The sequence below is a fragment of the Orcinus orca genome, chromosome 3 (assembly GCF_937001465.1).
Source record: "Orcinus orca chromosome 3, mOrcOrc1.1, whole genome shotgun sequence".
In the NCBI taxonomy this organism is placed as follows: Eukaryota; Metazoa; Chordata; class Mammalia; order Artiodactyla; family Delphinidae; genus Orcinus; species Orcinus orca.
Genome location: NC_064561.1, coordinates 154,923,157 through 154,948,613, shown reverse-complemented (window position 1 = coordinate 154,948,613; position 25,457 = coordinate 154,923,157). Strand labels below are relative to the sequence as shown.

General features: G+C 34.5%; 1 protein-coding gene across 4 annotated transcripts in view; it reads left to right on the top strand.

The window, feature by feature from the left end:
* The window catches only part of NIPBL (NIPBL cohesin loading factor), a 192,180-nt gene that overhangs the window by 141,970 nt on the left and 24,753 nt on the right, over window positions 1–25,457 (top strand). For 3 of the 4 annotated variants that reach the window (XM_004265995.4, XM_033421259.2, XM_033421257.2), the window contains 10 exons: window positions 57–146; window positions 1,240–1,454; window positions 1,566–1,668; window positions 2,291–2,389; window positions 2,491–2,637; window positions 4,891–5,025; window positions 5,787–5,885; window positions 6,711–6,764; window positions 19,954–20,062; window positions 21,564–21,700. In XM_004265995.4, the coding sequence (XP_004266043.1) occupies window positions 57–146; window positions 1,240–1,454; window positions 1,566–1,668; window positions 2,291–2,389; window positions 2,491–2,637; window positions 4,891–5,025; window positions 5,787–5,885; window positions 6,711–6,764; window positions 19,954–20,062; window positions 21,564–21,700 (1,188 nt within the window). The remainder of the gene's footprint in view (window positions 1–56; window positions 147–1,239; window positions 1,455–1,565; window positions 1,669–2,290; window positions 2,390–2,490; window positions 2,638–4,890; window positions 5,026–5,786; window positions 5,886–6,710; window positions 6,765–19,953; window positions 20,063–21,563; window positions 21,701–25,457) is intronic. The other variant, XM_033421256.2, reaches the window with a different exon arrangement.

The following is a 25,457-nucleotide window of genomic DNA, read 5'->3' as shown; positions in this document are numbered from 1 at the left end:
ATTTGTTAAAAAACATTAGTAATATCTTTTTCGTTACTACTTGGTTTATTTTGTAGGTTTCAGGAGGAGAAGATGAAATCCAACAGTTGCAAAAAGCATTGCTTGATTACTTGGATGAAAACACTGAGACTGATCCTTCACTAGTGGTAGGATTCTATTCTCCCTTTTTATTGGAGAGTTTACATGTTTGTTTCAAACTTGGTCTGTAAGAAAATTGAGAAGTGTTGTGAAGAGGAAAGTTGTATTGGAATCTTGATTTATAAAACGGGTACATGATAGTCTAAACGAAAAAGAATGATTATGGAATGATTTGTCTTAAATGGAATTCTGGTACAGATATTGTAGTGTACTAAAATTGTGTGACATGGGAAATATTTAGAAATCTTTCCATAGGTTATCTTTGAGACCAAGTGAGATCATTTGTCCAGGTGGTGCATGAGATGATCTGTTAGCATATAAAAAGAATATTAGAATTTTATATCTATATTTATTTTTAACTATAATCCTTAATTCTGTTTTTTTATATATTAGGTATCCAGAATATTAGTAAAAGAAGTTTATATGTAAAATTTATACACTATATTGGGGCACTTTTTAATTTTTTTTTTAATTGATGGGATATGCATCTAAAGTGGTTGGAGATAACTAAGCTGTTCAGCCAACTACTGCAGGTTTTCAGTCTTCGTGGAAAGGAACAGATTATACAGTGATGTACGTCCATTATTTCTCAATAAAAGTGAAAAAATAAACAGGAACAGATTAAAAGGAACAGATTATAGGTGTACCTTAGTGTTAATATATTTCAATAATAATTGGCTATGTATTTCTTGAAGAAGTAAGGTGAAATTTTGAAAATAACTATAGAGTCTTCTACCTTCAGCATTTTATCCATGTGTTCTAAACTTTTCTAGTTGACCCATCATCTCTAATTTTACTAACTCGTGTGATACCGTCCTTAGTTAAGTAGTTATAGTAGTATTGTAGACTTAATACAGTTGTGTTTATAAAATTATCTTTTGATGTCATTGATATAACTGTTAGGACAAAGTAAAATAATAAGTTTTCTATCATTTAGATATTCTAAAAGTTCTAGCTTTCTTAAAATCTGTCTTTATCTGATGGAAATTTTTTTAAAGTAAACCTTGATATTTGTATTCCTGATTGTGAACACTTTATCAGTAGGTTGGAAATTTTGTTACTAATTTCATCAAACTCAAATCTCACCAAATTTCTTTCCAGTTTTCTCGTAAATTCTATATAGCCCAGTGGTTCCGTGATACAACTCTGGAAACAGAAAAGGCGATGAAATCACAAAAAGATGAAGAATCATCTGAAGGAACACATCACGCAAAGGAAGTTGAGACAACTGGTCAAATTATGCATCGAGCTGAAAATCGGAAAAAGTTTCTTAGGAGCATTATCAAAACCACACCTTCTCAGTTCAGCACATTAAAGTAAGATCCAAAGAGAAAACATCTTTACTTTTTCAGTTATCTCTTTGATATCTATTTACCTACTTTACAAAAAAATTAAATAAATTAAAATTTAATGACTTTTTGTTGCAGGATGAACTCTGATACTGTGGACTATGATGATGCTTGTTTGATTGTTCGATACTTGGCCTCTATGAGGCCGTTTGCCCAGAGCTTTGATATTTATTTGACACAGGTAAACTGGACCAGAATTCCTTATACAATGAAATTGATTTTTCTAATTCTGGTTACTTGCGTTTGAGTATGATGTCTATTCATTGTTGAGAACAGATATTTTAAAAAATCATGAAAGTAACATTTGTTTCTGTGTTCCATATTTGTTAAAATATCTTTGTTCTGCATGCCTTTTACCTATTGATTCTTGTTTTACAGATAAATGGATATGTATCTGTATGGTACAGGTAGAGTGATGGTATATAGGTAGAGTGATTGATGTTATAAAAATATTCAATTCCAAGTTATTATTTAAATGATACTAAATATCCTTGATTAAAGTTACAGATAGGAAGGTTTCAGTGGGGCTACAGGTTCTTGCAGATGAAGCATAGCAATAAAAAACAGGTTTAATTGAGAATGCCAGGCAGGATAAAGGAAAGTCCCTAAAGTATAGAATGCCATACCATGTTTTAAGTTAAAGCTTTGGATCAGTAAGATAACAGATCTTTTACTCACTTATATAAAAATTAAAGGAAAGTGAGTATGATATTTATTTTAATTTTTTTGCATGTTTTCTTTCTATATTTTGTTAAATGTTATGTGTTCTAAAATTGATGAAAATGTCAATATTTGCTTGGCAGATCCTTCGAGTTCTTGGTGAAAATGCAATTGCCGTTCGAACAAAAGCCATGAAGTGTTTATCTGAGGTTGTTGCTGTAGACCCCAGTATTCTGGCAAGGGTAAAGAGGAGCACAGATGATTCTTTTTATTTGAATTTTCTATTCAAATTAAAATATTAGTTCTACTTAGTATAAATTACGTTTTCTTTATTTTTCTTTAGCTGGATATGCAGCGAGGAGTTCATGGACGATTGATGGATAACTCCACTAGTGTCAGAGAAGCAGCAGTAGAATTACTAGGTCGATTTGTCCTTTGTCGACCTCAGCTTGCTGAGCAGTATTATGATATGCTGATTGAAAGAATATTGGTATGTTTGTTATGTCATTTTTATTGTAATTTATGAGTATAATTTTGCCTTCCTAATGTCACTTTTTAAAAATGTTAAGCTAGAAATGTAGATATCAATTATGTATTTATATTACCTAATCTGTAAACTATAGCAGCTTTCTAAAGAAGAACATATTTCAAGAGGAGGGCTGCTTAATATTGTAAAACAAATCATTGGCAAAAATTGGATTCCTTTTTACAGTTACTCTTGCCTTTTGATTATGCCAGTTTACAATTAGTAAATGATAGGAGCTACATGGCATAGTTAAATATTTTGGACAGGAATCTAGAGTAATTATATATGTACATATATAAACAGGAAGAATTGTTTCAGTGAGAACTAGGTATAGAACTTCGGTGTCTGACAGTATTTTTGGCCATTATGTATATTCGCATGTTTCCTGAAAGCTGAATTATGACAAGCTCAGATACCTGCAAGTTAAACAAGAAAGTCATTTGAGTCTTAAGACCAAACTTAAGAAACACTATTCTAAGATATTCTTTTCTTCTATGTCATTGAATTCTCTGGCCCTGAAGTATTTCCCTGGAAAATGAAAGAATGAAAAAATGAAACACTGGCATTACAAAATATCTGTAGAATTTTCATACCACCCACTGAGGACATATTGATTTCTTCTGTAACTCAACAGAGATGCATTAGGTACAGGATTAGGTATTTCTGAAATAAGAGTTTATTTTATCACCTTTAGCCCAGCATTAGAATACAGTGGGACTGAGAGTTACAGATAATTTCATCTTCAACTAGCATAAAATCTTGATGGAAACAAAGAATTTTAAGGAAAGAGTGGAAGAATTTTTTCCATTTTAGTGCCTCACTCTTTTCAAGAGTGAAAGACTCCTCAGGATTTTCAGATATAATGAACTCTGACAGTGTCTACCTTAGTAATGTATCCTAAAATATTTTCACAATTGCTAAATTGCATAATGGAAATAATTTTACACAATAACTGTTCAATGCTTTTTATTTATTTTAAAAATGCTTTAATTATGAAAACTTGTAAAGTTAAAGAAAAATATTACAATGAACAGCCAAGTATCCACCACAATATTTCACCTCTATTTTTTTTTAATATATAAATTTATTTATTTATTTTTGGCTGAGTTGGGTCTTCGTTGCTACACACAGGCTTTTTCTAGTTGTGGCAAGCGTGGGCTACTTTTCATTGCGGTGTGTGGGCTTCTCATTGCAGTGGCTTCTCTTGTTGCAGAGCATGGGCTCTAGGCACACGGGCTTTAGTAGTTGCGGCACGCGGGCTCGGTAGTTGTGGCTCGCGGGCTCTAGAGCACAGGTTCAGTAGTTGTGGCACATGGGCTTAGTTGCTCCACAGCATGTGGGATCTTACTGGACCAGGGCTTGAACCTGTGTCCCTTGCTTTGGCAAGCGGATTCTTAAGCAGTGCACCACAAGGGAAGTCCCTCATCTCTATTTTATGTAGAGTATTCTCTAGCTCTTTTTTACACATATCCACCATGACATTGACTAATTTAAAAAGGCCAAGCCAGAGACTTCGCTGGCAGTCCAGTGGTTATGACTTTGCCTTCCAATGCAGGGGTGCAAGTTCCATCCCTGTTCAGGGAGCTAAGATCCCACATGCCTTGGGGCCAAAAAACCAAAAGATAAAACAGAAACAATATTGTAACAAATTCAATAAGGAATTTAAAAATGCTCCACATCAAAAAATCTTTTAAAAAAAGGAAAATATCATTAAAAAATAAATAAATAAAAATAAAATAAAATGGCCAAGCCAGTATTGTTATTTCCTCATGGTTTTTTTCATTTAATCTGTTCCTTTGTTTCTTATATTTACTATAAATCATAATATAGTGACAATGGTTTGAAAGAGTTAGGTTAAACATTTTTGTTAAATATACTTCATATGCTGTTTAAGCGCCAGACACTGTCCTAAAAGTTCCATGTTTGTTATCCCATTTAATTTTGGCAAGCTTATACTCTAGTCTTGTGTTCAGTGCTATTTCATATTTTTCCATGTATTAGATATATTTTAAAAGCAAAGACAACATAATAAAATAATTTAAATTTATAGTAACATTAATAAAAGAGCATATAAAAAGGAAATATATAGACCATGTTTATCATGTTAATAAATAGTGTATATACTGCTTGTTGGTATTTTCTGATTTCATTTTACCAAATTTCCCACACCTAAGCATCTCAATTTTTCTGATGTTTAAAATACCTTTCTATTCCTAGGATACTGGTATCAGTGTCAGAAAAAGGGTAATAAAGATTCTAAGAGACATCTGTATTGAACAACCAACATTTCCAAAAATTACAGAAATGTGTGTAAAAATGATTCGCAGAGTGAATGATGAAGAGGGTATTAAGGTGAGATAAAAATGTTGACTACTTTAAATTTCATTTTTTAATTAATGTTTTAAATAATTTAAATGTTTATTTTATATAAATTTTGTTAGTTTACATATATATACTTTAAAGTGAATCATCATTTTAGATTATAAATTCAAGAAAAAGACATACTTATATATTTTTATTTCTAGATCTTGCATTAATTAATAAGAACTGATCTTAAACAATTTAGCAATTATAATATTTAATATCATTGTAGAGATTGCATTGTATATAGGTAGTTTATTATCAAGTTAAATTTATTTTGATTTTCAAATGGTATATGCTTGGTTTTCTAAATTAGTAAATACTTTGTTGAAAGTTTAATCCTGAGTTCATTAGTGAATTTATGTATATATGATTGTCCCCATATTTCTTTTGGGGGTTTTTTCTTTTGTTTTTTAACAACTTCTCCCCCAAAAGTAGAAAAAATGTGTTTTTAGTTTGATTAAAAGCATTTGAATGTGTACTCTCCAGAAGTTCTATACTAGGCATCGTATTACCCATTTAAAATCATTGCCAAGTTGAAAAATATTATAATTTTTGTAAGTTAATTGCTGATTTTAAAAAAAAAACTGAGGATGTCATACCAGTAGTTTCTGGTAATTTGTGTTTTGTTTAGTTATTTATAGGTTTTTTTTTTTTTAATAGTTCTGTTTTGGGCTTTAATGAGAATTGGGGGTTAAGAATTTTGCCACATTCGTTGTAGTTACTTAGTTTGAAATTTTTCTTTCTTCTAGAAATTAGTAAATGAAACATTCCAAAAACTCTGGTTTACTCCAACTCCACACAATGACAAAGAAGCAATGACAAGGAAAATTTTAAATATCACTGATGTGGTAAGAAGGACTGGAACAAGGGTGGTCCCTGTGGATGCAAACCTCATTGAGGTCTGCCTTGTCTTACAAAGGGAGAGACAATGACAAGATATTTGGTTATTCTCTACTGCATCCCTTCCTTTATATTTCTGGATGTACTCAAGGGATGCAAATAAGATGAGAGTGTTGTTTTCACCTAGCCCCACTTGTTGGCATCCACTGAGTTAAGCGCTGATATTAAAATTCTCCAGATTCTTCCAATGATTGAAAACTGAAAGGGAAAGGAGAAGTGGGTAAAAAGATAACAATAACCCATGGATGGCAACCTGAAATGAGATAGTAATTTCTACCTTTTTCAGAAAACATGAATTAAGATTAGTTTCATTATGTTTAATTATACACATAAGCCTCAATTTTTCTTGACCCAGAATACTGTTCATGTTTTGAACATAAGAAATTTTATATTATGGATTACATGATCAACTCTGTTTCACTAATGTCTTTAAATCTTCTATCTAGAAGGAAAATAAGAAGCAAACATTTCCATTTTTATTGTTTTTAGACCTTACAGATTTTTCTGATAGTATGTGATTCAATAATACTGTTCAGAATGTATACCATTTTTAAAATTTCAATACATTAATTTCTTGAATGTCTTCTAAGATATTTTTAGAATAAAGTTCTTTAACATGGTGAATTATTGGCTCACTGAAAAAATAGTTTACTCTAAAAATAACTTTTTTAATTTAGAACTTTGGATATTTATATACTTGAGGCTACAGCATAGCAAAAGTATATTTTAAAGTAAATTTCTAACTTTGATAGCTTCACCATTTCTCCCCTTAGGTTGCAGCATGCAGAGATACTGGCTATGACTGGTTTGAGCAACTTCTTCAAAACGTGAGTTTTTGTAGACTTTATGATTTAAAAGAAGTTTTTCAGTTATTTTTTAAGTATATACTTTGTGGTAGGGAAAATTTATTTCAATATATTAAGCTGAATGTTTTGGTTAATATCCCTGTTTAATGAATTGTTCAATTGCTTGCTACAAGTAAGTTTTCTAAATCACTAATATTGATATTCTGTCTTCCCATCCTTCTAGATAATTTTTTTATCCCTTTAATCTAGATGATAGACATGAGATCTATAAATAGGTATATAGATTACATTAAATATATATTTACATTATTTGACATGTTATAAAATATGTAGAATTTCCTATAGTAGTGCAGGATTAAACCACAATTAGTGTTCTTTAAAAATTTTGTAAATTGAAATGTGAATTTTTTTTATTTAAGAATTTTCAAATAGATAGAAGTACCCATCACCCAGCTTCAAAAATTGTTAGCACTTTCCTAATATCTTATTTATCTCTATCCCTCCCCCATCTTTTTTTTTTTTATTTTTATTTTTTTGGCTGTAATACCTTTAAAGAAAATCCCATACTTTGTATCATTTCACCCATAAATACTTTAGTATTGATCTCTAACAGAAATGACTTTTTAAAAAATAACCAGAATATCTTTATCATCTATATCAAAATAAATATTAATAAAATTATTTCCTAATATTTAATACCTTGTTGATGTTCACATTTCCCTGATTGTCTCAAAAATGTATTTTTATAGTTGGTTTGCAGTTGCTTTGGTTGACATGGCTGTTAAGTCTTAGTCTATAATAGTCAACCCTTCACTCCTTTTTTCATGCCACTTACATGTTTTCCTGTAGAGTGTCCCACATTCTGGATTTCATAGACCTCTTCTTTCTGGTGTCATTTAAGTTGTTCCTCTGTCCACCGTTTTTTTCTGTAAACTCTTAAGTTAGATCTAGAGGTTTACTAATACTGAAGTTCAGTTTTAGGAGTATAGACAGAAATACTTCACAGGCAATGCTAAATATTATTGCCTCACATCAAGAGGCACATAATGTTTGGTTGTTACATTTTCAGTGATTTTGATTGCCTGGTACATCTGTTATACAGTCTTTCAGGACTGGTTTTAAATGATCATTACCTAGATTCATTATTTTCAGTAGAAGTTGCAAAACACTGATTTTTTTCTAGTTATTTTATTTATTCCATATTAATTAGCAAGGATTCTTCTTTAAAGAGGAATTTTGTCCTAATATTTGGCTACTGTAAAATATAGTTTGTACAGGAAGGGCAGGAGAAATACTTTATTCTTTTCCATTACTTAATCAAGTTTCAGAATAATGAATTTTCCTGTCAATATCAGTGTGAACTAAAAGATTTTTGTATCTCTGTATTTTAATTTATTGCAATCATAATTCTTTTTGAAGCTCAAATTGTCCCGTGTTTGCCCAGTGGTAGTCCCTTCAAATGGATCTTGTATCTTTTTGGTATAAACTCATTATTCTTTTGTAGCCTGATTACTTTCTGCCTCTAAAAGATGCCCCAGACTCAACTTATACATTTTCTGTCCCAAACCTGAAATCAACCATTTTTCCAAAGAGCCATGAATCCCTTTGGTGGGAATAATTTGGGTGCTGTGGATGTTCATTGCTAACAGGTTATCATAGCTTTGGGCCTTTTCAGAGGATAGAGCTAAAAGACATATATTTCTTAGAAAGAAAAACATAAATCAAGAATTTATATTGTTGTTTTTTTTTTTGTTTTTTTTTTTTGCGGTACGCAGGCCTCTCACTGTTGTGGCCTCTCCCGTTGCGGAGCACAGGCTCCGGACGCGCAGGCTCAGCGGCCACGGCTCATGGGCCCAGCCGCTCCACGTCATGTGGGATCTTCCCGGACCGGGGCACGAACCCATGTCCCCTGCATCGGCAGGCGGACTCACGACCACTGTGCCACCAGGGAAGCCCTGTATTGATATTTTTAATTCAAATTTAAGATTATGAGATTCTGCTTCTTTGATTTTATTATTTCCTTTAGGCTAAAAATCTTATTTCCAAGGAAATGGACATAATTTCCTATTTGCTTTGCCCTACTATATTGACAGGAAGATTACTGGATACAGTTTAAGATTTTTTTTTTGCATTTCTTTTTATCTGTAGCTCACTAAACATATACCATTAAAAATCTATCATGAAGTAATTTTTTCTGTTCGATTATGTCAACAATTTACTATCTGTTAAGTCTGTTTACTTTTTTATTTTTAATAATACTTTTAGTAATAAAACTGTATTTAGCAATATTTTTAACAATCAATCAAAATTATTTTATTGAGGCATAATTTACATGCAAAAATATTCACCAGTTTTAGGTGTACATTTTGATTAACTTTAGTAATTATTTACAGTGATGTAAAGAATATCACTCTTAAAAGCTTCCTTGTGCCTCTTTGTAGTTGATCCTCTCCCCTTGGTCCTTGGAAGACACTGATTCACTTTTTGTCACTACAGTTGTCCCTCTTGTAGAATTTCATATCAGTAGAATCATACAACATGTAGTCTTTTGTGTTTGACTTCTTTTAACTAGCAGAATGTTGCTGGTGTATTAATGTTTTATTCCTTTTTATTGCTGAGTAGTGTCAATAGTATGGATGTATCATAATTTCTTTATTCACAAATTTATGGACTTTTGGGTTGTTTTCAGTTTGGACTATTATGAATAATCCTGCTATGAATATTGGTGTGCAAGTTTTTGTGGGGATAGGTGATTTCATTTCTCTTGGGTAAATTCCTGTGATCGTAGTTGTTGGGTCATGTGGTGAGTGAGAAACTGCCAAGCTGTTTTTCCAAAATGGCTGAACCATTTTGCATTTCCACCAGCAATGTTCCAGTTGCTCCACATCCTCACCAGTACTTGGTATTGTCATTCTTTTTAACTTTAGCCCTCTGGTAGTATGTAGTAATATGTTGCTTTTAAAAAAATTTTAAGATGCCTTTTTTAAGCATCCTCATGGTGTTTGCCTCTGTTATCCAGTCTGTAATATCTTCGACTCTCTTCATCAGTCATCTTCCATTTTATAATTTTACATGATATATTTGACATCCTTTCCCTCCTAAGTCAAATAATTAGCTCTATATTATAGAGCCTTATGACTGTCTTAGTTATATTTATGTCAGCCATTCCAAAGGGGCATAATTCCTAGAAAACTCTACAACAACGTTTCATGTGATAATTGTAATAAAAGTTAAAGTAAGAATTAAGTATAGCTATCAGAAATGTCATTAGTTAGTATTAATAAAAAGAATCTAAGATAATATCCCTATGTGTTATTAGCAAGTTGAAAGTAGAAAAGAGAACACTAGATTTATAATCTCTTAGTAGTTTTATATTCTTTATATCTTTACTCTCTAGTCCTCTTTTAGTTCATTGCTTTCTGTTGCTCCCTATTCATTGCTTTCCTCCTTTAGTTTCTGCCAACAATTTAGTTTACCAAAATGACATTGTGACTTTCTGATACAGTCATTAGACTAGCAGAGTTTAGTTTAATGAAATAAAGAAAACTAAAAAATATTTATATAAATACATCTGATGGAGATATAACCACTCTTAGCAGTTGTAACAGCACTGTGCATAAATTTTAAGAGAAGCTGGGAAGGATACATAGAAGGGACTACTGGAATTGTTTGAAATTCTTGAATCAAAAATAATTAGCACTCTTACTGTTTCCACATGGATTCATGTACACACATTCCATTCTGTCCAATTTCAGATATTTCTCATTATTATTTTTATGTTGGGTCGGCTTCGTATAGATCAGTGATTCCCAATTCATGGAATATGATTTCCTAGGCAAACTTGAAGTACTACATGAAATAGCTTCATATTTACACAGGCATCAAACTCTGTCCACTAAGTACATATACACATTTTGTAAATGTATGGAAATTCAATTCCCTTATAACTTAATGAATTCATAGCTTTTTTGTGATTTTTTTTCCAGTAGTATGTGAAAGAAAAAGTTCTATCATGAAAGTCCTTACATTTTTTTTATTTCTAAAAAGTGGTTCAATTAATTTAAACCACTGTCATAGCCTATGGTGGGTACACAAAATTAATTTTACAGAGCCACTCATTGTCATCGTTTATGATCTAAGACTACAGCCTTTTTTTAGTTTACAAGAAAATGCAGGCAATGAAAAAACTTGAATAAACTATATTTCATCTGTTCCTGGCCTTTGTAGTCCAAAACAAGATCTCCTTCTTGAAGTTTACAATCAAATACTCTTATTGCCATCAATCAGTGAATGAATAGAGAAACCGATATATCCATACAATTTGATAGTGCTCCACATCATAAAGGAACAGACTGCTGATACATACAGCAACATGGACGGTTAATGAAAACACTGCAGAATGAAGGAAGCCTTACACAGAGGAGTACATACTCTGATTCCATTTATATGAAGTTCGAGGAGAAGCAAAACTAATCTGTATTGGAAAAAATCAGAGGAGTGATTGCAGGGGTCAGGGATTGACTCAGAAGGGACATGTATTAGTCATGTTTCTCCAGAGAAACAGAACCAACAAGATACTGAGAAAGGGAGACAGATTTATTATAAGGAATTGGCTTATGTGATTATGGAGGTTCTTAAATCCCACAGTCTGCTGTCTGTAAACTGGAGACCCAGAAAAGCCCCTAGTATGTAGTTTAGTCTGTGTCCTAAGGCCCGAACCACGGAAGCTGATAGCGTAAATCCCAGTCCAAATGTGGGAGGAGACCAATGTCCCAGCTCAAGTACTCAGAAAATGGTTGGATTCTCCCTTCCTCTACCTTCTGTTCTATTCAGCCCCACCCACATTGGAGAGGGCAGTCTCCTTTGCTGAGTTCACGAATTCAAATGCTAATCTCATTTAGAACCACCTTTACTCACCAACACATCCAGTAATAATGTGTAACCAGATAACTGGGCATCCCTTGGCCCAGTCAAGTTAACACTTAGAATTAACCATCACAGTTCTACCCTTTGTTAACTTGGTACCCATATACATCTACTTAAACGATACTAAATCTCCAAATAAAGACAATAACAAGGTCATGGTTCTACCTAACATGATACAACTATCATGCATGTAACCAAAAATGCACCAACCCCTTCCCCAGAAGTCCTTGAGTGATGTTTACTCTTCTTGATATCCCATAATTTAAGTACTGTGATGTCAGATTAACAACATTTAAATACTGTGATATGAAGTCAGTACACTTTATGTTATGTGATAAAGGAATAAGCGGGGGGTGGGGAAGAAAGATATTTTCTCACTTTCCCTCTCCCCCACCTCTGTACACACAACACACACACACGCACACACACACAAATGTATTCATGACAAAATAAGTAGGAAATACTCATGGCAATTGAAGTCCTTATTTCTATAACTGGTAATGTGATCACAGCTGGTATAATACTAAGAGATGGCCTAAGGGATCTCTTGTATTCCAGACATACTCTTCCGTACCTCCATTATAGAGTAGTACTCCAGTTTCTTCTTGGTAGTCAGGATCAGTCACTCCATCCAGAACCCTAACTCCCTTCTTTGTTGTTGATTCAGAAGCATGAGGAGCACACAGTAGTTGGGTGACAGTACTAACTTTCAGTTCAGTGGGATTATGGTTGTGTTTCCTGGTAGAAACATTCCCTCTCTAGAACCTCTCTCTAAGCCAGCAGAGCATAAAGTAGATGGAACAGAAGCAAAAATTTTGCTAATGGGTCACTAGGGGTAATAGTGATGCCCCTCAAATTTCCACCTCTTGATTCCTGGACTAATCCTGGCTGTGGACTAAACAGCACCATGTATCAGTGCTGACTCAGAGCATAAGAGCCTGCTGGAGAATCTTGCCTGAGCCATTGCAGGATATTGCCACCTATCTGGTGCTGTAACTGAATCTTTAAAGGGACATTCCACATTCTATCAAGTCAGCTGTTTCAGAATAGTCGGGAACATGAGCATGGGCTCGTTGCTACACTTCTTTTGCTGTGAAGTGAGTTTCTTAATCAAAAGCAATGCTGTTGGGAGTACCATTATGGTAGATAAGGTATTCTGTAAGTCCGCAGGAGATAGTTTTGGTAGAAGCATTGCCTGCAGGAAAGGCAAATCTGTATCCAGAGTGTCTATTCCAGTAAGAACAAAATGCTGCCTCTTCCATGATGGAGGCAGTCCAGTGTAATCAACCTGCCACCAGGTAGCTGGCTGATCACCACAGGAAATCATTCCATATGAGGGACTCAGTGTTGGTCTCTACTGCTGGCAGGTTGGGCACTCAGTGGTAGCCATAGCCAGTGTGGCCTTGGTGAGTAGAAGTCCATGTTGCTGAGCCTATACATGGCCTCTATCTCTGCCACCATGGATAGTTTGTTCATGAGCCCATTGGGTGATGACAGGAGTGGCTGGGGAAAGAGGCTGATATCCTCAGAGAAGGTATCTGCAGAACAGGTCATCCTATCCACTTGATTTTTAAAATCCTCTTCTGCTAAGGTTACCCTTTGGTGAACATTCATGTGGGATATAAATATTTTCATGGATTTTGCCCATTCAGAGATGTCTCCACATGCCTCTTCCCCAGATTTCCTTATCAACAACTTTTCAATCATGTTCCTTCCAAGTCCCTGACCATCCAGCCAAACCATTGGCCATGACCCATGAATCAGTATATAATCACACATCTGGTCATTTCTCCTTCCAAGCAAAGTGAACAACCAGATGCACAGCTTCAGGTTCTGCCCAGTGGGAAAATTTCTCTTCACCACTGTCCTTCAGGGATGTCCCAGAAAGGAGTTGTATTGCTACAACTGTCCACTTTTGGGTGGTACCTGCATATTGTGCAGACCCATCTATAAACCAGGCCCAAGTCTTCTCTTCCTCTGTCATCTGACCCTAGGGTCTTCCCCATGGTCAGCTGAGGCCATAGGTGCAAGCTGGGAGAGAGAAGGTAGTGTAGCAGAAGTGGGAACCACAGGCATTTAGGCCATTTTTTCAAGTGCCCCTTAGCCTGCTCTGACCTAATCATGTATATACCACGTACATTTGATAATAGAGTACTGCTTTTCACACCCAACTTTATGGCTTGGTGAGTCAGAAAACACCCAGTTCATGACAGATCGGAATGCATGATAATTTGGTGGCCCATGGCTAGGCATTCAGTATCTACTGAGGCCCAGTAGCATGCCAAGAGCTATTTCTATGGAGGATGGCAAGCCTTTGCTCCGAAATCCTAAGGGCCTGTACTGCAGTTCACCTATGGGGGCTTGCCAAAGACTCCAAACAGCATCCCTGTCTTCCATTAACACTTCAAGCACCACTGGATCTGCTAGATCATATGGCCCAAGTGGCAAAGCAACTTGCACAGCAGCCTGGACCTATTCCAGAGCCTTTTCTTCTGTTCTGGGCCCCACTCAACACTGGCAGCTTCTTAGGTCACTCAGTAAATGGGCCAGAATAATATACCCAAATGAGGAATTTGTTGCCTCCAAAATTCAAAGAAACCCACTAGATTTTGAGTCTCCTTTTTGGTTATAGGAGGGACCAGATGCAACATCTTATTCTTTACTTTACAGTGAATATCTCAACATACCCCACACCACTAAGCCCCCAGGAATTTCTTTGAAGTAAAAGACCTCTAAATTTTTGTTGGATTTATTTCCCACACTTTGACACGCGCATCTTACCAGTAAGTCTAGTGTAGTTGCTACTTTTTGCTTACTACATACAGTCAACATAATGTCATCAATGTAATGGGCCAGTGTGATATCTTGTTGAAGGGAAAGATAATCAAGAACATGCAAACTAAATTATAATGTATGGCTGGAGAGTTAATATACCTCTGAGACAGGGCAGTGCAGTGTATTGCCGGCCTTGCCAGCTAAAAGCAAACTGCTTCTGGTGGGCCTTTGACAGGGATGAGAAAAAGGCATCTGCCAGATCAGTAGCTGCACACCAGATCCCAGAGGATGTGTTAATTTGCTCAAGCACTGATACGTCATCTGGTGCAGCAGCTACAATGGAGTCCCAACCTGGTTAAGCTTATGCTGATTCACTGTCATTCTCCAGGATCCATCTGTCTTCTCAGGCCAAATAGGCAAGTTGAATAAGGATGTGGTCGGAATCACAACCCCTGCATCCTTCAAGTCTTTGGTGGTAGCACTAATCTCAGCAGTCCCTCCAGTGATACAGTATTGTTTTTGATTTACTATTTTCCTAGGTAGAAGCAGTCCTAGTGGCTTCTAGTTGGCCTTTCCCACCACAATAGCCCTCACTCCATTGATCAAAGAACCAACGTGGGGATTCTGTCAGCCTGTGAATAAATCTATTCTAATTTTGCATTCTGGAACTGGTGAAATAACCAGAGGATGGGTTTAGGGACCCACTGGACTCACTGTGAAACAGACCTGAGCTATACCTTCATTGATCATCTGACCTCCATAAGCTCCTACTCTGATTGGTGGGCCACAGTGATGTTTTGGGTCTCCTAGAATTCGTGTCAGTTCAGAGCCAGTGTCTGGTAATCCCTAAAAGGTCTAATAATTTTTTTCCCCCAATGCACAGTTAACCTGGTAAAAGACTATAGGTTCCTTTGGGGAAGGTTGGAGACAGGATTAACAGTATAAATTTTCAGTAGTGCATGGAACTCCTTCCTCAAGAGGATTCTTCAAAGAATGCTGTGGATTGAATCTTTGTTGAATCTTCAACATAATGTTGAAGCTTAATCCCCGGTGTGATGGTATTAGGAGATGGGGCCTTTGGAGGATAATTAGGTCATGAGGGTGGGGCCCTCATGAATCAGATTAGTGTCCTTCTAAGAAGAGACATGAGAGAAATTACCTGTCTGCTCTCTGCTGTGTGAGGATACAACAAGAAGACAGCCATCTTCAGGCTAGGAAGAGGATCTTCACCAGAAACCAACCATACGTTGATCTTGCACTTCCCAACCTTCAGAACTATGAGAAATAAATTCTATTGTTTAATCCACATAGTCTATGGTATTTGTTAAAGCAGCCCATACTAAGAAATTGGTATCAACAAGTGAGGTGCTGCTGAAATAAATACCTAAAAATGTGGAAGTGACTTTGGAATTGGGTAGTTGGTAGACACCAGAAGATTTTTGAGGTGCATACTAGAGAAAAACTGATATTGCTGTGAAGACATTTAAAGGCAATTCTGATGAGGGCTCAGAAAGAAAAGAGAAGAACTATAGGGAAAGCTTCCTTCTCTTTAAAGCATATATATAATCATGTACAGAATGTTGGTAGAAATATGGATGGTTAAAAGCCATTCTGATGAGGTCTCAGATGCAAATGAGGAACATGTTGACATTCTCAGTCAACAGAGAAAAGTGAGTCTTTGTTATAACGTGACAAAGAACTTGGCTAAATTGTGTTTCTGTTCTAGTGTTTTGTGAAAGGTAGACCTTCAAGTGATGAAATTGAATGTTTAGCTGAGGAGATTTCTAAGCAAAGTGTTGAAGGTGCAGCTTGATTTCTCCTGCCTGAGTTTACAATCAAATAGTGTCTGTCTCCATCAACCAGTGATGGGTTAAAAAAAACCTGATGTATCCATACAACTTAATAGTACACCATATCATAAAGGAACAAACTATTGATACATACAGCAACATAGGTAAATAATAAAAACATGCAGAATGAAAGAAACCTTACACAGAAGAGTACATATTATGATTCCACTTATATGAAGCTCTAGGAGAGGCTAAACTAATCTATATTGGAAAAAAATCAGAAGAGTGGTTGCAGGGGGCCAGGGATTGACTGGAGAGGAACATGAGGGGACTTTCAGGGGTGATGGTAATAATCTATATCAGTGGTTCTAAAAGTTATCAAGATTACCTGTGACTTGTTAGAAGTGAAGTTCTAAGGCTTTACCCCAGACTTAATCCATAACTCTGAAGTAGGAGCCCACCTAAACAAAGTCTCCAGATGATTCTGATATAAGTTAAAGATGGAGAAAGACTGTCCTTTATCTTGATAGGGAGTTTGACTTATATAGGTGAATACACTTAACAAAACCGGGCGAGTACACACTGAAGATTTGTACATATTTCATGTAAATTTTATCTCAAAAGGAAAAAAGAGGGCTTCCCTGGTGGCGCAGTGGTTGAGAGTCCGCCTGCCGATGCAGGGGACACGGGTTCGTGCCCCGGTCCGGGAAGATCCCACATGCCGCAGAGCGACTAGGCCTGTGAGCCATGGCCACTGAGCCTGTGCGTCCGGAGCCTGTGCTCCGCAACGGGAGAGGCCACAACAGTGAGAGGCCCGCGTACCGCAAAAAAAAAAAAAAAAAAAAAAAGGAAAAAAGAGGAAATACACTGATGTCTGCAGCTTACTTTGAAATGCATCAAAAAGATGGATAGAGATGTGTATATGTTTACATATACATATGCACACATATATCTATGCATGCATATCATGGGGCTGGTTTAACATCACATGTGTGTATGATTTAACATTAAACAAAAAATAATCATGTCAGGATACAGGAGAAATCGTTGATAAAATTTAATACCCTTGAATGATAACTTCTAGTAAACTAGGAATAAAATCTGACAGAGAATAAACTATAAAACCTAAAATGAAAATCGTGCAAAATGGAAAGATATTAAAAGATCTCATCAAAATCAAGAACAAAAAGTATTCATCAACCTGTCAAAGTGATTAAAAAATGTATATGGAAAAGTAAAGAGCTGAAAATAATTGTCACTTCTGAAAATGCAGGGACACTGATGTGCCTTAACACACATATCAGGACTTATTTTTAGAGATACAGTAATTAAGGTAGCATGGATTTTTCAATAAATGAGACTGGGTCAAGTGGCTATCCATAAAGTTTTTTTTTTTTTTTAATTCTTCAACTCAGCAGTCAATTCCATATAGATTAAAGGAAATCTTTAAAACTTACAGAAGAAAGTATATGTGTGAATATATTTTTGACCTTTCTTAGGGAAGAATTTCTTAAGTCACAAAAGCCATTAACCTGGAAAGATTGATAAATTTCACTGCCTTAAAATGAGGAACATTTATGAATCAAGAAAACACAAGTCACAAACTGGGAAAGATATTTGATACACATATAGCTAACAAAGGATCATTGTTAAAAGTATGTAAAGAACTCCTGTCCTGCAAACCAGTGTAAAGCAGGAGTCCTGGCAGGAAAACAGGAGAAAGTCATGAATAGGCAGTTCATAGAGGAGATAGCACACATGGCCTATAAGGTATTCAGCCTCATAAGTAATATAGGAAATACAAATCAAGACCCCATTTTACACCCATTTGATTGGCGAAAGTTGAAGTTCGGTGATAACAAATGATGGAGAAAAGATGGATTAAATAGCATCTCTTAAACACTGGCGCTGAGAAAATATTACAACAAAAGTTTTTAAATTTAGTATTATTTCATAAAGTTGAACTTTCATATATCCTATGACCCAGTAGTTCCACGCCAAGGTATATACCCAAGAGAATCTTGCATATGTGCACCAGGAGACAAGAATGTTCATTATGCCACTAAAATTTTAATTAACCTATCTTCAGAAGAATGGATAAATGAATTGCAGTATGGACATAAAATGGCCTGTCGTATAGCAGTGAAAATGAATAAAGTTGTTTCATGCAACAACCTGGATTACAGTTAGTGACATGTGAAGTGAAAAAGGCACATCTCAGAAGACTACATCCAGTATGATACCTTTCAGAAAGTTGAAAATCCAGCAAAACTATAAACAGTATTTAGCTTAGACAATTTTTTTTAAGCAAAGAAATGGTAAAATTCCTGATAAGTGGTACCTTGAAAGTTAAAGAGGAAGATGGGATAAAGGAAGGAGCACATTGGGAAATATAAGTTATTGGAAATATTCTTGAGTTAGGTTCATAGTGCATCATTATATTTATAAGTAAATAAATTAAAAGGGCACATAACCAGTATTGGCAATGTCATGAACTAAAATTTATGACTAATACTTTTATGTAAACTTGATGTCTTGGAGAGCAGAAAGAAAAAACAGGCGAGGAGATTGTTTTCTACTCCTGCCTGAAAAAGACCAGACTAGCATATAATTTTAATAGCTGCTTAAGGTTGAGTTATAGAGCAGGACAAGGAGAATTTGCTGTTCAGAGTTGTAACTGGGTAAATTGAAGTTCTCTTGCTTACATTTATTTCTTTAAATTGGAGGGAGCAGGGGAAATGTGTGTGATATGTTATTCTGATTGCTATCAGTTTTAATCATCCACGCATATTGTAGTGAAAGTTTAAACTTGTGCTGTCCCATACTAGCCACACATATTTTTTCATTTAAATTAACTTGAATTTTTATTTACTTTTAATTCCTCAATTATACTATCCACATTTGAAGTGTTTTGTAGCTGCATGTGGCTTGTAGCAGCAATAATGGGCAGCACAGATATAGAACATATCCATCATTGTAGAAAGTTACATTGGACAGCACTGGAACTCTTTTCAGAAATTAAACATTTCAGTTTCTTTAATAGCTCCAGAATTGTATTAGCTATTCTTTATTAACAAAACAGATATACCTTAGATGACTTTACCATTGACCTCTGATTATTATGAAAGATTGGATTGGTTTTATTTTTTGGCTATAGTTAAACTGATCTCTTTTCCTCATATCATTATTCGTAACACTTTTCTAACATTGTTTATTAATAACTTGGTAAAAGATAACACAGGGAAGAAATCCAGCCTTGTGTTTTATAATTGCGAATTATAAGGTGCAATTCAGATGTAGTTACAATTATTTTAAAAATGTACTTAACCCATAATATACTTTTTTGAGACATCAAAGAACTTGAAATAATAAGGAATGGAATTCTCATTCTTTAAAATCATTCAACTAACATTGAGTGGTACTCTTAAAAGAAGGTCACCGTTCTCATTTCTCTCATATTCTACCTTAGGTCCTACACATAGCAATTTAAATAACTTCATACTAAAATTGTTTGAAAGTATCTATAAATTACTGGTTTATAAGATATTTTTAAATATTTGTTACATATTTTTGTTTATTAATTTGCATTTTCAGTATTAAATTGTTAATAACCAATTGAAAAGCTTATTACTTATGGACACATTTAATGCGTTTATATTATTATTGTCTAATGAATAATTATACTGGGATTTTTTTTTTTTATATATATACATATATAGTTGTTGAAGTCCGAAGAGGATTCCTCATATAAACCTGTGAAGAAAGCTTGTACTCAACTTGTTGATAACCTAGTTGAGCACATTCTTAAATATGAGGAATCTCTAGCTGGTAAGACATTTTATATATTGGTCGTTAAGTTGATTTTATAAGATATTTTAAAATACTTTGGGCACATTTCTCATTTTTGCCTCTAGCTCTGCTTAGCCTAATAATTAACTACTTCACTTTTAAATGAAATCTGTTTTTTGTTTGGTGTTGAATCCTAGGTTATATTGTTATGGTTGAGTAATATTATCTAGAGCAGTACAATAAAAGCATAGGACTTGTCTCTTCCACATACCTTTCAATAGCACATAATTTTAGATGTCATAATGAACAGGAATTAAAGTAAGTCCAGGGGCTAATATGTATTTAGCTAAATGCACTCATCCAAAAACTGTTCAATATCTTTTAAATTATATAAAATTTTCTATCAAAATGAAATTGTTTTAATTATTATAAAAATGTGTTTAAAAGATTTGTAGTATATACCTAATATCATTTATAATTATTATATAACGTGCTTAATCTTGACCTAGAAAGCTCTTAATATTTTTTAATTGAGAAATTCCTTAAATATTTAATATTTTATATTATTTATCACACTGTCAGTCACAAAATTGAAGTTAATGAAAATATAAATAATTATATAAAACTTATAAAAGTCATAATGGATATCTATTGCTTAAAAGCACACAAGACTAACATTATTTCCCATCCCCTAATGTACATTAATGAGGAACAATAGTCAGCCTCAGTCAGTTTTCAGAATTGGGGGCCAGTTGCCTCTATACAGAGGTATCATTTATGGTAAAATTGTTGATATTCTTTATATTTTTATTGCAGTTTTTTTTCTTTAATTTTTTTTTCATTTTCCATGTTTACCTCTTTTTCTTTGTATATTTTGTTGTTTCCCCTACTTTTCCCTATCCTAGATTTTAAGGGTGATACTGTTGTCACTTAATGTTAAAAAGTTTCTAATCTCCTCTAAAAACTCCTGAGAACCAAGAAACATTTTATCTCCTAACTAGCAACATTTTCCTCTCACCTGAACAGCATTTTGTTTACTTTTCTAATATAGCACTGGTCCACCTTCTTATCATTCCTGTCTTCTAACATTCTTCTACCACAGCAGCATCTCTTTTTCTCCCCAGTACCCTTAAACACAGTATCACCTCAGCTAAATTGTCTTTGTCCTCCTTTGCTAATTTTCTTTCCCATACTCATTTCCATCCAGTTTTAGATATAATCAATACCATGTTTATTCTGAAAATTCCATCTCTAAACTTCCCAACTTTCATTCTACTTTTTAACTTCAGTCCTACTCCCCTCAGTGTAAAACTTGCCTTCCCTAGTGCAGCCTCCTTGTCCTTTATCCTTTACATATGTAATATAACAAAGAAAAAATGAAATGCAGGAAGTCTAGCATCATAAGAAATGCTAATCTGTTGTATTCAGGCATGCACTGAATCTATTCAGGGGATAGTATTGAGTAATTTAAATAATATTCTGTATGATTTCCATTGCCTTGTCATATTTTAGTGTCTTATTTCTCTGTTTGTTTTTCCAGACTCTGACAATAAAGGTGTGAATTCTGGACGATTGGTAGCTTGCATAACCACTTTGTTCTTATTCAGCAAAATAAGACCCCAGCTCATGGTTAAACATGCCATGACTATGCAACCATATCTTACCACTAAATGTAGTGTAAGTATTAGAGCTGTCCTATTTTTCTCTTATATAAACCATGTAGTAAATATTTTAAATTTAAAATTCACATTGTGTCATCCACATTTTCACTGACAGATGACAGTCATTTTCACTGACAGATCAACTGGGTTATGTACTCAAATGTTTGTTCTAATATTTGTGGCAAGTTATCTACAAACATCCTTTTTCTGATGTATTATAAATAAAGTTCAAGTCCCATTTCTTTGTGAACTCCTCAAGCTAAATCCTCAGTAATGCTTAATAAACGTTGTAATTATCGTTAGGACTTAAAAGGTGAATGAGACAGAGTTCCTGTCACTGAGAAATTTACTGTCTTTCGGATTCTGATTTTGCTTTTCATTTGTCATTTTTGATATATTTTATTTATTTTTATAACGTATCAGTATATTGAATATGGAAGACCTAGGATCATCAGAGATGCTAGGCTGTTATTTTAAGTTAATATTACACATACTATATTTTCCTAAAATCAAATGTGAAGATTAAATATTACTTGAGTAAGATAATCTAGCAACTTAACATGACAGCTTGGTGAGTTAAGTGGCTTATTATAACACTAAATTTTAAAATACTCTAAAAACCTATAAATGTAAATAGTTTTTTACTTACTATGTTCCCAGTGTTCCTAAGGAGCTAATTTGAACTGTTTACTAAATTTGTTTTGTTGCCACAGTCAGGTTTTTTTGGCGATCTAAATTAACAAATTCTAGGTGAAAATCTTCAGGATGTCCTGAGAAATTTTAAAGACAGAGGAAAGTACCAGAAGATAAATGCATTAAAAACAATATATAAAACAATATATAGGGCTTCCCTGGTGGCGCAGTGGTTAAGAATCCACCTGCCAGTGCAGGGGACATGGGTTCGAGCCCTGGTCCGGGAAGATCCCACATGCCACGGAGCAACTAAGCCCATGTGCCACAACTACTGACCCTGCGTGCCTAGAGCCCGTGCTTCGCAACAAGAGAAGCCACCACAATGAGAAGCCCACACATCGCAACGAAGAGTAGCCCCTGCTAGCCACAACTAAAGAAAGCTCGTGCGCAGCAGCGAAGACCCAATGCAGTCAAAAATAAAATAAATTTATTTTAAAAAAACAAAAACAATATATAGTACTTCTGAAAACAACATTTAAGACAACATTTAATTCTATCTTTAGGACTTAGATCTTGGTGTTAGATCCAGAAATAAATTGATTAATATGTAATCTGTGGCTAATAATAATAGATAATATTTATTGAGCACAGTGCCAAACACTGTGAAGAATTTTACATACATTATCTCATTTACATTGTGAGGTCGGTACCGTTATTAATCTCAGTTTTACAGATAAGGAACGAAAGCTTAGAGAATATAACTAACTTGCCTAGTGTCACACAGCTAACAAGTCCCAAAACTAGAATTCAACACCATGGCTTGCCTCTAGAATCTGAACTATAATGGAACCTTTATAAATTGTCCTCTTTTCAGTCAATATTTTTTTAAAACAAGGTTACTTTGAAAACATTTTGTATAATTTGTTATGCATATATACATATTTTTATATATACACCAATATAGAGTTTTATATAAATAAGGCCATCTCATAAATACAAGACACATTTTAAAATTGTTTTTGTTTTTTATATCCTACCCCCATCTTTATTCCTCCTCTTCTCAAGATAAGCAATCTGGAATATCCTGGCCACTTTATCCATGTTTCTATAATTGTAGGCACACATAGACATGTAAACAAATGGTTGACCAGATTTTTTAAAAATCAGGTCATGTTATATACATATCTGTTAGGCATTTTTACTAATCTCAAAACAACTGATATATGTTTAATTCATCCTTTTGAATGGCTACATAATATTCATTTTATGGACGTCCTGTGATTTATTTAACCATTTCCCATCTTGGCAGGTACTTATTTACATTGTTTCCTATTGATAGCCACTACAAACGATTCCTTAATAATCATTCCTATTCATATACTTCTAAATACTGGTGCTTTTTTTCTTTTGGGGTAGATTCTGAAGAATTAACTTCCCAGATTGAGGGAATTTTTTTTTTAGTTTTGGTTTTGGTTTTGAATAGATCTTTCCAGATTGCTGGTGGACATGTTTCATAGCCTCTTTGGAAACCAGTAAATGACAATCTGTGTCATTTTTGTACTCTTTGCCAGTCTAACAGGTGTAAAAGAGTATAGTTCATTGTTGCTTCAGTTTCCTTTCCCTGATTTCTAAGAAGGTTGAGCATCTTTTTTATGATATTAACCAATTGGACTTGATTTTCTGTGATTTGACTGTTGTTATCATTTGCCCATTTTACCTTTGAATTGTGGACCTTTTTTTGAAAACTCTTTAAATGTTTGAGATACTGAACTATCTTATGTATATTCACTTCAAATATTTCTTATGTTCTACAGCTCTTTTCCTTCATGATTTACATCTTCATTTAAATTTTCCTTCTAGAATTTAAGATACTTCATTTACTTGATTTTTCAAGCCAGTTATGTTTCAAAAATTTTTTACTACATATTTTTAAGTAAAATTTCGGCAGTGATTCTCAAATGAATTTATCTTACTTGACAAAAACTAATTTATCCCTACACCCACTTTAACTCATCCCCTGTTGCTTAAAGGAGGTGGGAGTGGGAGATGGCAGGGAACAATAGGATATCTATGTTACTTAGAAAAAAAACATTCATCTTAGCCTGTTTTTTTATTTAATCCTCTGTGTATCCTGAAAGGAAGGATGAATGTAAGGTCAGAAAGTTTTTAACCAGTGCGGTAATAATAAGCTCAAAGAGTTCAAAATGAGTGTCAAAAACCTGTTGCTAAGAATAAGGAATGAGGGACTTCCCTGGTGGTCCAGTGGTAAAGAATCTGCCTTACAATGCAGGGGATGCGGGTTCAATCCCTGGTCAGGGAACTAATATCCCACGTTGCCACAGGGCATCTAAGCCCATGTGTCACAACTACTGAGCCTGCGTGCTGCAAACTATAGAGCCCACACGCCACAACTACAGAGCCCACGCACCCTGGAATCTGCACACCACAACTAGAGAAGAGAAAACCCGCACACTACAACTAGAGAGAAGCCTGTGCACCACAATGAAAAATCCCGCCTGCCTCAACGAAGACCCCGCATGTCACAACTAAGACCTGACACAGCCAAAAATAAATAAATAAAACAAATAAATAATAAATCTTTAAAAAAGAAAAAAGAATAAGGAATGATAACTTGGCTAGATAAAAAAACGTATGTTAAAACCTTAGTCAAGGAAGAAAGAGAAAGGAAGGAAGGGAGAGAAGAGGAAAGGAAAGAACTAGTAACTTTATTTGCCTATGGGCAGGGACACCCCTGGGTGACTGGAGGACAGGGGTAGGAAAGAGACTTTTTACTGTAAATCCTTTAATATCTTTTTTTTTTTAATCACTAGCTTTTACTTTATTTATTTTTAAGATGTTTTATTTGGCCCTGCCGCCTGGCATGTGGGATCTTAGTTCCCCGACTAGGGATCAAACCCGCGCCCCCTGCAGTGAAGTGCAGAGTCTTAACCACTGGACCGCTAGGGAAGTCCCCTTTGTTTCTTGGTTTTTTCGTTTCTTAATGTTCTACCTGTTTTTTAAACCGCTTAGTTTTTAATCAGCTTTAAAACTTTTAAAATTAAAAAATAATTTTAATAGAATATTTTAAATTTTAAAATAAAGGAGACTTATACCTAGTTCTGGGATTCCACATTTTCATC